At 41.7% G+C, this 13,612-nt stretch overlaps 1 protein-coding gene across 1 annotated transcript; it reads right to left on the reverse strand.

The window, feature by feature from the left end:
* Positions 1 to 352: 352 nt before the first annotated feature.
* Positions 353 to 11,768, reverse strand: SLC10A2 (solute carrier family 10 member 2). Its single transcript, XM_054974233.1, has 6 exons — positions 11,297 to 11,768; positions 8,954 to 9,072; positions 7,163 to 7,251; positions 6,070 to 6,245; positions 3,878 to 4,035; positions 353 to 767 (listed from the first exon to the last, which is right to left on the reverse strand). The coding sequence occupies exons 1-6, from the start codon at positions 11,734 to 11,736 to the stop codon at positions 595 to 597; spliced, it is 1,155 nt and encodes a 384-aa protein (XP_054830208.1). The 5' UTR covers positions 11,737 to 11,768; the 3' UTR covers positions 353 to 594.
* Positions 11,769 to 13,612: the final 1,844 nt, after the last annotated feature.

The following is a 13,612-nucleotide window of genomic DNA, read 5'->3' on the forward strand; positions in this document are numbered from 1 at the left end:
AAATACACTTGCTGTTCAAGTGTCATTCGTCACTTGTAGCTTGGGCCTATGTCTCCAGTGAAAAATTACAGGTATTTCAGAGAGTATATTACCTTAATCTCTCGTTTAACTTTCTGACAGTACGTCTCTCACCAACACTGGTGAAGTAGTTTAGGAGACAAAGGTGTCTGAGACAACCAAAGTGACCCACTTTGCTAGCCCCAACCTAGATCCTGAGTTCATTAGCTTGATTGCACTCAGGGTTATTTGTAGTCCTCTGTATATTGTTTGAACTAAGGTAATAGATCTCATCACACAATCAGGGCTGGATGAAAAAATGGAAGCATTCTTATGTTTAAGTTTACCAGTTTTATTCTACTTTGCCATATCCTACAGGGCAAAACATGATATCTATTGAAAAATCAAGATCAAAAACAATTTCCCTCCCCAAGTTTCATTCAAAAGGAAGACAAAATGTCAAGGGATCCAACTATACATGAATAATTTAAAAGAAACACAGTTTCTGTACAAAACATTTCCATGTGCAAAATAGTTCCCTTCAAGCAATATATATATATATATATATTACAGTAAAAGTTCCAGCAAAGCCATTTTTTAGATTTTCCCGTTAGCCGTCCCTGACATGTGGGTTTCTGCATCTTCCTCCTCTGACTTAAATCCTCCGTTTGTTGTTGAGTACATTGGTGCCGGCAATGCCGCAGGTTCACTTTCTTCATCAGACAAGTCTTTCTTTCGATTGGCAAAATACTTTTTGTGTACCTGATAGCCTAGGAATAACATGGGCAGGAGTTATGGGAGGCAAGTTTGCACCCTAATGTTAATATTGCAACAGAAATGCTATCCTAATATGTCAAGAGCTGGTTAGAGTTGATTTTGTCTTTCCTGGCCATCATTTACTTGAGGTAATTAATTACTAATGGTTAGGAAATATTTCTGAAAGGGCAATGTACATGAGGTTCGAGAACAGCGATCCGTTTGTGTCATTCACTGCTTTTTATCAGAGAGAGCCTCAGTTTTTTGGTCTCTATACCTGGTAATCATTGTCTCTATTTCATTCCCATTTTTGGCTTTGGGAGATTTGTTACAAGAATTGTCTTTTTTCTGGGTGTAGCTCCCTACCCCTGGATCTCCAGGAATTAAATATCTAAGAGAAGGACTCTTCTCTTAAGTGCACATTGATCCAAATGTGTCCACATGAATAATAACACACCACGCAGCACAGAGTCTGCCATGTCACATAGTACAGTTGCTGAGTTGTGTTTCGAACACATAGTAGATAATATATTTAGGGCAATTATATTTCTCAGATTCTTTTCCAACTTAAATAACAAATATCTACTTGTCTTTTAACACAGAGCAGGACAAGCTTTTGTAGTATGGTTGCCAGGTGCCCCGGGGCTCAAAGTGGGGAATGGGGGGTGCGAAAAAAATGTCACGCTGGAAATGACATCATTCCTGGTGCAGCATGGAAGTTACAGGTCATACCAGGGGCTGATTTGGTAAAAATTGCCCCCCCCTCATCTAGCGTGTGGGGCTGGTTTTGATCAAATTGGCCCTTGGCACAACCCTGTGCTTCCACATTGTTCTGAGAATGAAACATTGTGGCGTGTGCTGGCGCCTGCTACAGGGGTTTATTGGACTCTGTTCCTACACCTCCCCCTTCCCCCCGCTGGCCAGATGAAAGGTTGTGGGGGCAGAGGTTGAGAATGGGGGATCCTCTGCCCCTACCATGGGGCTGGCAAATCCATTTTGCGGACTGAATGGAACAGCATAGAATAGCCAAATGGACCATGGAAGGAGCTCACAGAAAATCCTTTGTGAACAGAGCTGGCCCCAGCATGTCCTTATTTTCTTGTTTGGCCTGTTGGACAGTATGAGGTGTGTGCATGTGAGTATGGCAGAGAAAATTAGCTCTCTTGCAGGTGGAATATATAGAGCTAGAAGAGATAAGAAGATTGGTTTTTTAAAAAGGTGATTTGAAAGCAGGTGGAGCTATGGCTCAGTGACAGAGCATCTACTTGGCATTGAGAAGGTCCCAGGTTGCATCCGCAGTATTGCCAGTCAAAAGGATCAGGCAGTGGGTGATGTGAGAGACCTCTGCCTGAGATCCTGGAGACCAGTCATAGACAATAACAACCAACATGGACCAAGGGTCTGATTCAGTTTTGTGTGTCCATGTGCAGGATCCAGGATACTCAGAGCCAAGCTACAAGTGACGTCTGACACAGGTTGGCTCTCTATTTAATTGAAGTTTACAGAGCGGCAGTCTATGGGAGGGAGAACATGTAGTCGGGAGGGGAGTGCAGGTGCTGGGTGTGTGTGTGGGAGTCTGTAAACTTCAATTAAATGGAGAGCCAAGCTGTAAGATCGGGATGCCTACTTTTCTCATCAGAACTTGAGGGAAGCTGACAAGTGTCCAACCTGTGTCAGGTGTCACTTGTAGATTGGTTCTCAGATGCTCCAAAGGCATGCTGTTTCCTTTAGGGACTTGATGCTCCAGGAAAGACTTGTACTATCATTTATGTGCTTACTTATTCTCCAGTGCTCAAGAACATAAAAGGCAAGCCTTGGAAGCCTGTCTGGCGTGCTTTCCCTATTACATGCCCCACCTCATTAATAACTAACTACACTTTAAATATAATTCAAAACACATGTTTATGCTCATTGCTAATATTTTCATGAATGCTTGGAATACATGACCATTCTGTTGGGGTAGCAGTCCTAGATACGATTCAGAGTTTGTTTGTTTGCAGTGACATTTGTAATGCAACATCACCGTATAGCATCACCTCTGTCATCAGAGATCATTCCTATCAGCGAAAACAATTACCCAGCAAGATAACTCAATCACCAGAGATTCTGATGCACACATGGGGCATCCAGGAGAGACACAAATCTTGGTAGCCGTGAGGAAGTTTCTACTTGTACAACAGAAGTGTGTGCATGGAGTATTTTCCAACATAGGAGAGAATGTGTAGCCTGTGCACGCACAGAGTTCTGTATATGCATTGGAGCCTGAGAGTCTCTCTATACGAGATGTCTGACACGTGAAGAACACGTGTCAGAAGGTGCAATGTTAGCCGGGAAGGGTAGTTTAAAAAGACAGAGCTGGGGGCAGGGCAAAGGTTTTGCTGTACACTGAAGCTGTATGAAGGGGCTGTGAAATGCCAGAAGGGAAATTTCAGCCCATTATAACCTCTCTAGGTCCAAGCCCGGCCCTGGAAGGCAGCTCCAGCCCATTTCCATTCCTTGCTGCTCTCTGGTTGTGATCCCACACAGTTTTAGACTCAAGAGGTGAAATTGGCAGAGCCTTTGAAGAGGCAAGATAAAATTAACAAACCCTCTGAGGAGCGATCTCTGCCAACTCTGTCTTTTTAAACTATGCTTCCCGGCTAACATTGCCTCTCCCTACACTTGACAAACTTGTGTAGAGAGACTCTAACTTGGGCTTTTGATCAATGTATCAATTCATTGCAAAGTCCCACTTGCACAGCCAACAGCCATGCAGATTGGAATGGGGAAGGGTCAGGACAGGCAGTTCAGAGATGCTGTGCGGCCCTCTGAGCACACCTGAAAACTGAAAATGAAAACTTATGTCCCAGACGCCCTCATTTTGCCCTTCTAAGACTGTTATGTTTCATCACGTGTCATATTCTGCATTTTGTTGTTGTTGCAAAAGTACAGTATGACTTGCGATAATTATCTTGCATGGTCTGCATCAGGGAGACTCTCAGGATTATTAATTAATTAGTGATTGATATTGAACAGCCCAGAGCTGCTTGATTTTTGGGTCTCTCTCTAACAAAACATTAAAAAGAGTAATCTGAATATTTCTTAAAGTAAGATATTCAAAAGGGATCAGCATAATGTGGCTCACCTCCCAAGATTATTCCTGCGAAAGCTAGCTGGAAAATACTGTAGATGAGTGGGAAAGTAAACATTAATGCCAGTTGTTCAGGGCTGAAGGAGATCTGCACAATTGTTGTACACAACTGAGTGTTCTGCATCCCTGTTTCCAGACCCACTGTTCGACATCTACAAGGAATAATATATGCATTTTAAAAATACGTATTCATTTATCACATATAACACACACGTACATCACAGGAAGAGCGTTGGCCTGTAGGCACCATTCTCTTGATATGCGCAAAATTACTAGACATAGCACAAGAAGTTTGAAAAGGCCGATTCCTGCAGGCAGTCTAAAACTGCCTGACACAATAAGAGGGGTAAGGAAATTGGACAGGAAAGGGCAGAGAAGGCTGCGGTCCAATTCAGTGATGATTCTACTCATTACATTCACAGCAATATATAAATTGTTTGGTAGACAGGTGAATATTCCTTAAGAATCCAGACCGAGCTTCCCCGCTGAGCTGTCCAGTCCCCAGTTGTTGTATTCTCACCTGCATACTGAATACACATCTTGAAGATGTCTGTGGACATCTTGAGCTGATCTGGGGCCAATTATATGACACATGAATGTATGACTAGTATTCCTTTTCATCGATGAAAGATGGAGACATTAAATTGCAGATTTAACAGTAAGTGACCTTCCGGACTATACTGCTGAGTGTAAATTACATTGCTATCCCACTGCCCCACACATGTATTTTATGGGTGCTCACACCTGCTTGCGTATCAAAGCCAGGCTGCTCTGCATGCTACTTGTGTAGATTGTCTGTACTTCAGTCCCTGATCTGACCACTTAAATTGACTGTCCTTTCTTTGCAAATTTCTCAATGACAGCACAAAACTACTGAAATGCCCTTGGAGGTAATCACAGACTGACTTCCCAGAAATATCCAAGTGTTGAGGTAATTAGTTAATCTTGTGGGAATGATACGGCAGATTTGCTTCTTCACTGCACCAGGTAGTGGCCTTGGGTACCAAAGCTGCAATGGGGTACTAGGGGGAACCTGATGTCAAAATTAAAAGATATTTTAACAATATTTTCAGCAACGGAAGAACTGTGTCAAGTTTACATGATGATGATCTTGACAAGATCACAACCCATCAAAAAATGATAACCTTCTCAAAGTTTGCTTTTAAGCAAGGTGGGCAGAAGTAAGAGAACAAAAAATCAGCTTATATTTCCTCAGATCTAGTATATATGCTATACATAAAAGTCATCGTTATAATGTTTACAGAGGGGCAAGGTACATATGAAGCTGTCTTATACTGGAGTCATAGCATTGCCATCTTTAGCCAAGTACTATAGGAGTAAAACGGGCTGTCCAAGTTTGGTGTTTTGTAAGTCTTTCATGCTACCTGAGTTAATTGTAATTGGAGATCGGGGGGCTGTACTTAGTATCGTACTTATTTATTTAGCTATTTAAACTTTGCTTTCCTCCCCATTGGGAATCCAAAACATCTGACAGTATTATTCTCTCCTCCTCCGTTTTAATCTCACAGCAAACCTGTGAGGAAGGTGAAAGTCTGTGGCTGACCCGTTAAGCTTCTGAGGCAGTGTGAGGATTTGAATCTATATCTCCCTGATCCTGGCCTGATGCTCTAACCAATACACCATGCTGGTTCTTCTTCATGCACGGCATATGCTGTGCTACTAAACTCTGGCTCTTCCAGGAAAATTTGAGAAGCTGTGAAATAAATCACAGAAGATAAAGATCTCATGAGAAGAACTAGTCTTTTCCTCTGTGTCATCCAGTCCGGTTTCCTGTTGCTGATTTTTTTTTTTAAACTGAGAGCCAAGCTACAAGTGACGAATTACACTTGCCTGGTCTGTTCACTTGCCAGGCAAGTGTAATTCATCACTTGTAGCTTGGCTCTGAGGGTCATAATCTTGAGTCTTTTCAGGCTGGGGCACTTTAGTGTAAATCATGAGAGACATCAGGTATCTTGTTTAGTTAAGGAACTAGAGAGTGACCAGAAGTCATAACTGTAAATGTTCCTTCTACACAGAAAAATAGCATCTGACCATTTCATGGTTAATTGAATTCTGATGAGTTAATTGCAATGATGAGCCTTTAAATAAGAAATTCAATTGTAGATCTGGTTATAATCGCTTATGACAAGTGGGGGGAAGAGTGTGAGTAGCGGGATAAGATTTACCTGTGCCAAGGCTGGCCGGCTAAGCGAGCTAGGAAAAAGCCTAATGAATAGCCAGCGGCCGGAAAGATGGTTCCAACAATCCAGAGTTGAGGAGTGATGGTCCAGGATCCTTTGTACAAAATTCCTCCTACTACCGCTATGATGACAATGAGAACTGCGCCGCTAATGGAGCCAAGCTAAAGGAAGAATGATAACATGCAGGGGTTTAATGCAATGATCCTTCAAGGGTGGTATCCACAGTTGTACTGGACTTTCCTCTGGTACGGAAATTTCTCACCTGTCCTCAAGATGGTAGCTTTGGGACAGCCCACCCCAGGTAGCAGATTTTGTGGTTGTATTCAATTTTTCAATTTTATTTTTATTCAATTTTATTCACTTTTCAATTTTATTCAATTTCAATTTCATCCAATATTCAGTAAGTTTATTAATGTACTTTTAAAATCAAAATAGATTTTGTGCCCCGTATATCAGAATGTCTTGGGACGTCTCTAGATCAGAATAAAGTACTGTTGGATAAAACAGGATAACCTTTCTCTTTCTTCTGCTCTTCTTTACATTTAGGATGCTCTAATAACTCAAAAGTTCTTAAAAAAAAGTTAATCATCTTGAGTCCTCAGGGTTGGACAGGCTAGAAATTCCATTAACCCTGACTTCAGTGATTTTAAAGGGATTTAACTCTGTTTAATATTGCACTGTAAATTACTAGTAAAAGGAATATTGGACTTCAGTCTCATTGTACCTTGAATTTTTAAGGAAGTCTTTGAGTAAGTGGTTGTTGTGGGTTTTCCGGGCTGTATTGCCGTGGTCTTGGCATTGTAGTTCCTGACGTTTCGCCAGCAGCTGTGGCTGGCATCTTCAGAGGTGTAGCACCAAAAGACAGAGATCTCTCAGTGTCAGTGTGAGAGATCTCTGTCTTTTGGTGCTACACCTCTGAAGATGCCAGCCACAGCTGCTGGCGAAACGTCAGGAACTACAATGCCAAGACCATGGCAATACAGCCCGGAAAACCCACAACAACCATCGTTCTCCAGCCGTGAAAGCCTTCGACAATACATCTTTGAGTAAGTATTTGGAAGTTTCAGCCCTTCCTTACCTTTAGTATGATTTTAGCTTTTTCAGGCCATCGATTCTTAACATATATTCCCAAGGAGACGGGAATTACAAGACCTACCAATGAAATGCCTGAAAAAAAAAGCAGATTACATTGGGGAGGAGATGTTATATCCATGATAGATCTTTACTTTTAAGGAAAACAAGCAAGTAACATTGCTGTTTGGATGTGTTGTCTGTAGTATCATTGTGGCTAGGATTTTATTGTATGCATCTGGTTCCCAGATTCTGTATAAGGTATTGCTCCAGTCCTACTGTCCCCCTGGTTCTTCTTCTTTATTTTATCTCCATGTCTTCACTGGTCATTCTTTCTTCTGGTTCCTGATTTTCAGGCCACTCCATGCTTCATCTTTTTTTCTTTTAGTGACATCTCTTGCCCAGTTTCTCTCACATTGATATCTCCCTCCCTCATAGCACACATCTCCTACTATTGACATAAAGCTTCTGCCGTCTGTTTTTTCCTCACACACAGCTTGTTTCAATTCTTTGTTCCTCTGTCTTTTCTAGCTTCATTTCCCATCTACTCCCCCCACATTGCTTCTTGCTTACACCCTCCCTGTCTCTTAGTATTCCCTGGGATTACTGAGCCTTCTACAATCCTTAGCCTGACTTTGTGAGAGATTTTCATTCCCGCCAAACTGTCTGATTTTTTCCTCACAGATTTTTAGTTTGATCTAATGAAGAGAACTGTGGTTCTCGAAAGTTTATGCTACAGTAAAGTTGGTTAGTCTTAAAGGTGCCACTGGACTCTCCACTATTTTGCTACTACAGACTAACACAGCTAACTTCTCTGGATAGTTTGATATAATTCTGTGCTACCACACTAGCCCAACTAATTAGTGTCTGAGGGCCAAGCTACACATGACGAATGACACTTGAACAGCAAGTGTATTTCTCCCTGTTCACTTGCCCTCCTCTCAATCCACTTGCCATTCAAGTGTCATTCGTCATGTGTAGCTTGGCCCTGAGGCCTCACAATCACAGATGCAATACAATAAATTCCCCCTTCACCAAGGATTTCCAGTTGTACATGTGTCCACAATACCAAGGTTAGAAGCTGTCCATGTATGCTTTTGAGGTGTTGTCTGTAATATTCTTCAGCAGTAGTTTCCTTTCTCATTTGCTACAAATGGCACACATTGGTTGATTCTCACCCCAAAATATCTGGTGTATGATTTCCTCATGTCCCTCCTCCCACTGCAGCTCTAAATATCTCTCCAGATGCTGCTTCTAGGGCATAGGAGAGTTCCAGGAAAAGTGTCTGCCACGGGAGGGAGGGAATCACCAAAAATTGCCTCTCCTTCCATTTGCAGAAATTTTCCATGGGATCCAGTCCATTGTCGTGAAAGGTTATAGTTCCCACACGTTTCTCTCTGTGTTCTCTATGAAAAACCTACTTTGGCCTGAAATACTTTATGCATCTACAGGGGGAACTGTGTGAATGCACGAATCAGCATTATACTGAGTCAGACCACTGGTCTATTGAGGTTAGTCTTGTCTGCTCTGACTCATAGCATTTCTTCAGGGCCTTAGGTAGAAGTCCTTCCCATCACCTATTTGATCCCTTTAGCCCAGGATTGAACCTGGGATCTTTTGCAGGCAAAGTCAGCTGAGGCACAGCCCTACCCAGAGATGGAAAGTCCAGAAGCAGCACACCCCAAATTAAAACTAGATATTATTTCTGTATTGCAAGCCATTAATGCAGTGATAATGTAGTTTTTACTTGGCTACATGTAGAGAAAAACAGTAAGTGGAAAATCTTGAACCAACTTACCAATACTGTCATATGGGATGAAAAGGGAGTCATAATCTGTCCATATTTTGGTGTAAATGAAGAGGCAAAGTGGCATCATCCCTAGGGCCAGCAGGGTGGAACATGTTGTCATACTAATGCTGTGAGGGAATTGGTCATCATGGTTATCATTGGCGCACCAACCACAAAGCATTACATTAATAGGACTGTCGCTTCAAGAATGGCTGTGCAATTCTAAGCAGAGTTACAGCCTTCCAAGAGTGATATCTTTAGGACAGTGTAATTCTGCAAAGGATGGCACTGTGAGTCTAACATGTAAAAGTAAGAGCATAGCCGCAAACACTACCTGCACGAAAAGAGCCTGATAACAATGTCAGAGTTCTGAAAAACCTCTTGTTGGCATTCGCATTTTTCAAATGATGGTAGGACCAGAGAGCATACAAAGTGGAGATTTGGGATTAGGGCAGGGGGCTGTACCCTGGACCTGTGCATATGATGTGCCTGGTTTGGAGCCTATGAATTAGTTCCCTGCTTGCTGAATAGTTTGTGCGACGGAGTGTGCTTCCTCTTCTACTAAAATTTCTATTTACACAAGGGACTATTGAAAGTCATTGATCTTGTGCAAACGGAAGCTTTTAGCAGACGAGTGCTCTGTGGCACAATACTATTTAGCTGGTAATGACATAAAGGTTTCCCCCTCCCTTTTGGTGTGTTGTTGGGAAGCACTATTATTAATTTCAATTGTGCTCCAACTGTGAGGAAGCACAAGAAAATCTCTGCCGAAAATTATTACGTTGCTCTTTCACTGGGGACAATGAGAAGAAATTGATTTGGTGTTATAGCGCTTGCTTAGTTATGAAATCAGTATATTATTGCTAAAGGCATTTTGTTTGTTCTAAGAACATATGTAATCTTCCCACCCTACTGCATGCATATCTGCTGAACATAATTTCTGGTTAAAATGGATGAGCATGTGTTTAAATTGCATCATTTAAAATTTAAAATAGGTCAGTTAAGTGTTTGCCAGACCTTGGAACTGGAGATAAAAGGCCACTTTTTAGCAATCAGCTGTTGCAGTATAACCTCATCACTTACTCAGTATGAATTCCCGCATGGAAAGGGAAACCCATAAGATGATCTGTTAGCTATTGTGGTGGCTTGTATATGCAATTGGATGTGTTCTCCCATGGCTCTCTGGCTTGTGATGAATATGTAAGGTTGCCAGCAGGCCTGGAGAAAAGCATCTTGCCCCTTTAATAGAGACTTATTATGAAGTTTAAGTTTTTCAAGGCATGAGGTAAATAACATCATCTGATAAATAATATTGCATTAAGCCTCCGTTGGAGGGACAGGACATATGTTCTCCAAGCAGTTGGCAACTCTATGAATATGTATGCAAGACCTTTTGAAAATAAATAATCCTTGCGGAGCACAGTGAATGTCAAAAGCTGTTTGACAATCCACCAGGTAGGGTGTGGGTGAATGCCAAATTAAAAAGGACACTAAACCCTAGATGTGATACATGCAATTTTTTTAAAAAACCAAAACAGCCTAAGTGAGGGGGGATTGCTTTGGAGCCATGGCGTAGAAGAGTGAGACTTTTCCCCATGTCATTTTTTAAAAATCTAAATTGGCCTGTGCTGAAGTTGTGAATTTGGTTATAGGGGAAACCATAAAGACCCTGCACAGACTCCTGTATGGATCTCCCCACAAAACCAATGGGGTGGGAAATTCATGGTCAGAAAACAGATAAGTTTCCTAGTGCCATAACCCTGATCCAATCTGAACACACCTGCAATAGCTTTGATCTTTAAAAAAGAAAGGGCCGGAAGTCTTAATAATGAGATGCCGGTATAATGTCTAATATCTCCCTAATCTCCCACCACCTGGTGGCCAGTCATCTTTGCTTTGTACCTTGTCCTTAGGAGAGAAAAAAAACACTTTGCATTTCTGGATCAATATTGAAACGGCAGTAAGATTTGGCCCAATTTCATTTCATTTGAATGTCTCAGAAAGGGAAGTTCAGCACTGATGATTATTGTTGTTAAATTTTCTCTGTATCCCCAGCTCAAATGAAGGTCAACTGAAGTAGCCACCAAGGATGTCCCTCTACATGTCCTTGCTATTCTAATCCAGCATATAGTCAGAATATAGCATTGGAAGAGAAGATCTCTGCAAATATGTAAAGAAGAGTTACTTGCACAGTAACTCTTGATAGATGATAAATTAGGAATTAATTATTTAATGTCAGTGGCCATCATCCAGAGAACTTCATGACTTGTTCCAGTGTGTTGTATGTGCTGCTTCTTTACAGTACACAGCATTAGAGTCCACTATTCTATAAGAAAAGTCAAATGAGCTTACCTGAGGTCCATGTCACCATCTACCCAGTAGGCTAAGATGTTGGAAGCAGTTCCTCCAGGACAACATCCCATAATGATCACTGCAACGGCTTGTATAGGAAGCACTTCAAAAACAAGTGCCAGCACAAAGCCAGTAAGAGGCATAATTCCGAACTGGCAGAGGAAACCCACCATAATGCCCCATGGCCTTTTAATGTGCCCTAAAAATTTATGTAGCTCCACGTTGCAGCCCATAGAGAACATCACCAGTGCCAACATGATTGTTAGGACAGTACTTAAAGCCACGCTCAAAATCCTGTTAGAATCATCACTGGGCAACACACAGGAGGCACCGTTGCAGACCGTGGCATTTGTGGAACAGGAATTGAAGTTGAAGGCTGGCTGTGTCATCTGAATCTTGGAGGTCAAAATGTCAAATCTTTCTGTATGGTTATCCTGCATTTTTAAAGACCGACGACTGCTCAGTGAAGCTCTTCAGCTCTGTGTGGATGCTTGTATCTCTGGGTGTCATATTATAATATCAAGGGGGTAATAAAGAACAAGATAATTCATGAACTTGGTGGCTGTCAAGGTTGAGAATTAAACACAATGCTGAGTCATAACATTCCACCAGAACAAATGCATACATACACTTCTAATCAATCATTGATTCTCGAGAAACGGTGAAGTTTCACACCAAATTAATATTTAAACACATGAACTACAAGTGGAGAATAGATAATACATTAAAATGAGGATCAACAAGAGCTTCTTAGAGCTTATTCTTTCACGCACAATGCTTTCCATGCTTTATTTTTTAGTCAGTGCGCATTGAACGTTAACTACCAAGACTTCAAAAACATTCCCTGTTATCACTGCCTTTGTGCCCAACCAAATATTTCCAAGTTAAAATACTTGTGGCTTGTCTCCCTATCTAATGTTAAACTTTTGACCTAAAATAGTTCCTTCATGAATCTTGGTATATAACATTATTTTTATATATGACATTTATTATTGCAGTACAATTAAATGGTAGGACACGTGAAGTGCCATCCCAAGGACAGTTTCCTGAATAAGCCTGAGTAGGATCCTGGGTAGATCTGTTTAGTAAATTTCTGTTTCATTTTGGATCCGAGGGTTCTGCAGTGTTACTGTTTTTTTCTGGCTGGAGCTTTCCCAGCTTGGATGAAATCCGTTTCCTGCCCCCCACCCCCACCCCCTGTAATCATGAGTTTTGGCCCTGTTCTTTGCAACATGGGCTTCCAGGCTCTTTGGGGCAACTGTTTTTGCACTGAACAGCACAAAAATTGCACAGAACACAGTCCTCCTTCTAAACTATCAACCCACTGAGTTTTCTCTCAATTATACCACACGCGTGCGCGCGCGCGCACACACACACACACACACACACACACACACACACACCACCACCACCACCACCACCACCACCACCACCACCACCACCACCAGATCCTGAAGAAAGTGAGTGTTGGCAGGTGCACATGGTGAGAAACATTGTTCATTTTTTTCTTTTTCTGTACTGCAGTGCCAATAAATCATTACCTTTGGTGCCATGTTTTCTTGTGCTTACTCCCAGGGAAGTGTCTTTAGAATTGCAGCATATGATTCAAGTCTTCCAGGGCTTTTATCAAGTTTGATTGATTGAATGAACCATTCTACACACATACATCCCATGGCACTCTTCTTCAAAGCAATCCCAAGTCCCCTAATGGGGGTCTACTCAGTTGTAAGTCCCATGTTATTCAATAGTCATTTCTCCCAAGGAAGGGTCTTTTGAATTGCAGCCTATGCTTGAAATCTCTCTTCCAAACTTTTCCAAAAGTGATAGGTGGGCAGAGGAGGGTCTCTCTTTGCGAGAATCTGATTGCAGGGAGGCAATGCCATTTCCTGGGTAGTGATGGGGATGGGGGGTGAGATGCATTCACACGCATTGCACTCATTCAGACTTCCTGCCAACAGAATTAACCAATAACCTAAGGGCTCTCGTCCATTGAGATCCGATTGGTGAATGCTGTTCAGCAAAACAAGATGCTGCCCTGCAAGGGGAGCCCCGTGCTTGTCTGCTGAGGCTGCAAGGTATCAACCAAAATGAAACACACGAAGTTTTTGGTGGGAGAAACTCGTTACAATTTAGTTTCTAGGATTTAGTTCAGCATTCTGGAAACTACTTTAACAACTGGTGATTTCATGATGTATTTTTCGTTAATTTTTTCCCCAATATGCACACCCCTACTGCTTAGGATGGCACTGTTTATACTGAAGCCTGTTGATTTTTTAAAAATGTTACTTATTCATCATCAGTATATACACACAGTCA

The sequence above is a fragment of the Eublepharis macularius genome, chromosome 3 (genome assembly GCF_028583425.1).
Source record: "Eublepharis macularius isolate TG4126 chromosome 3, MPM_Emac_v1.0, whole genome shotgun sequence".
Taxonomy (NCBI): Eukaryota; Metazoa; Chordata; class Lepidosauria; order Squamata; family Eublepharidae; genus Eublepharis; species Eublepharis macularius.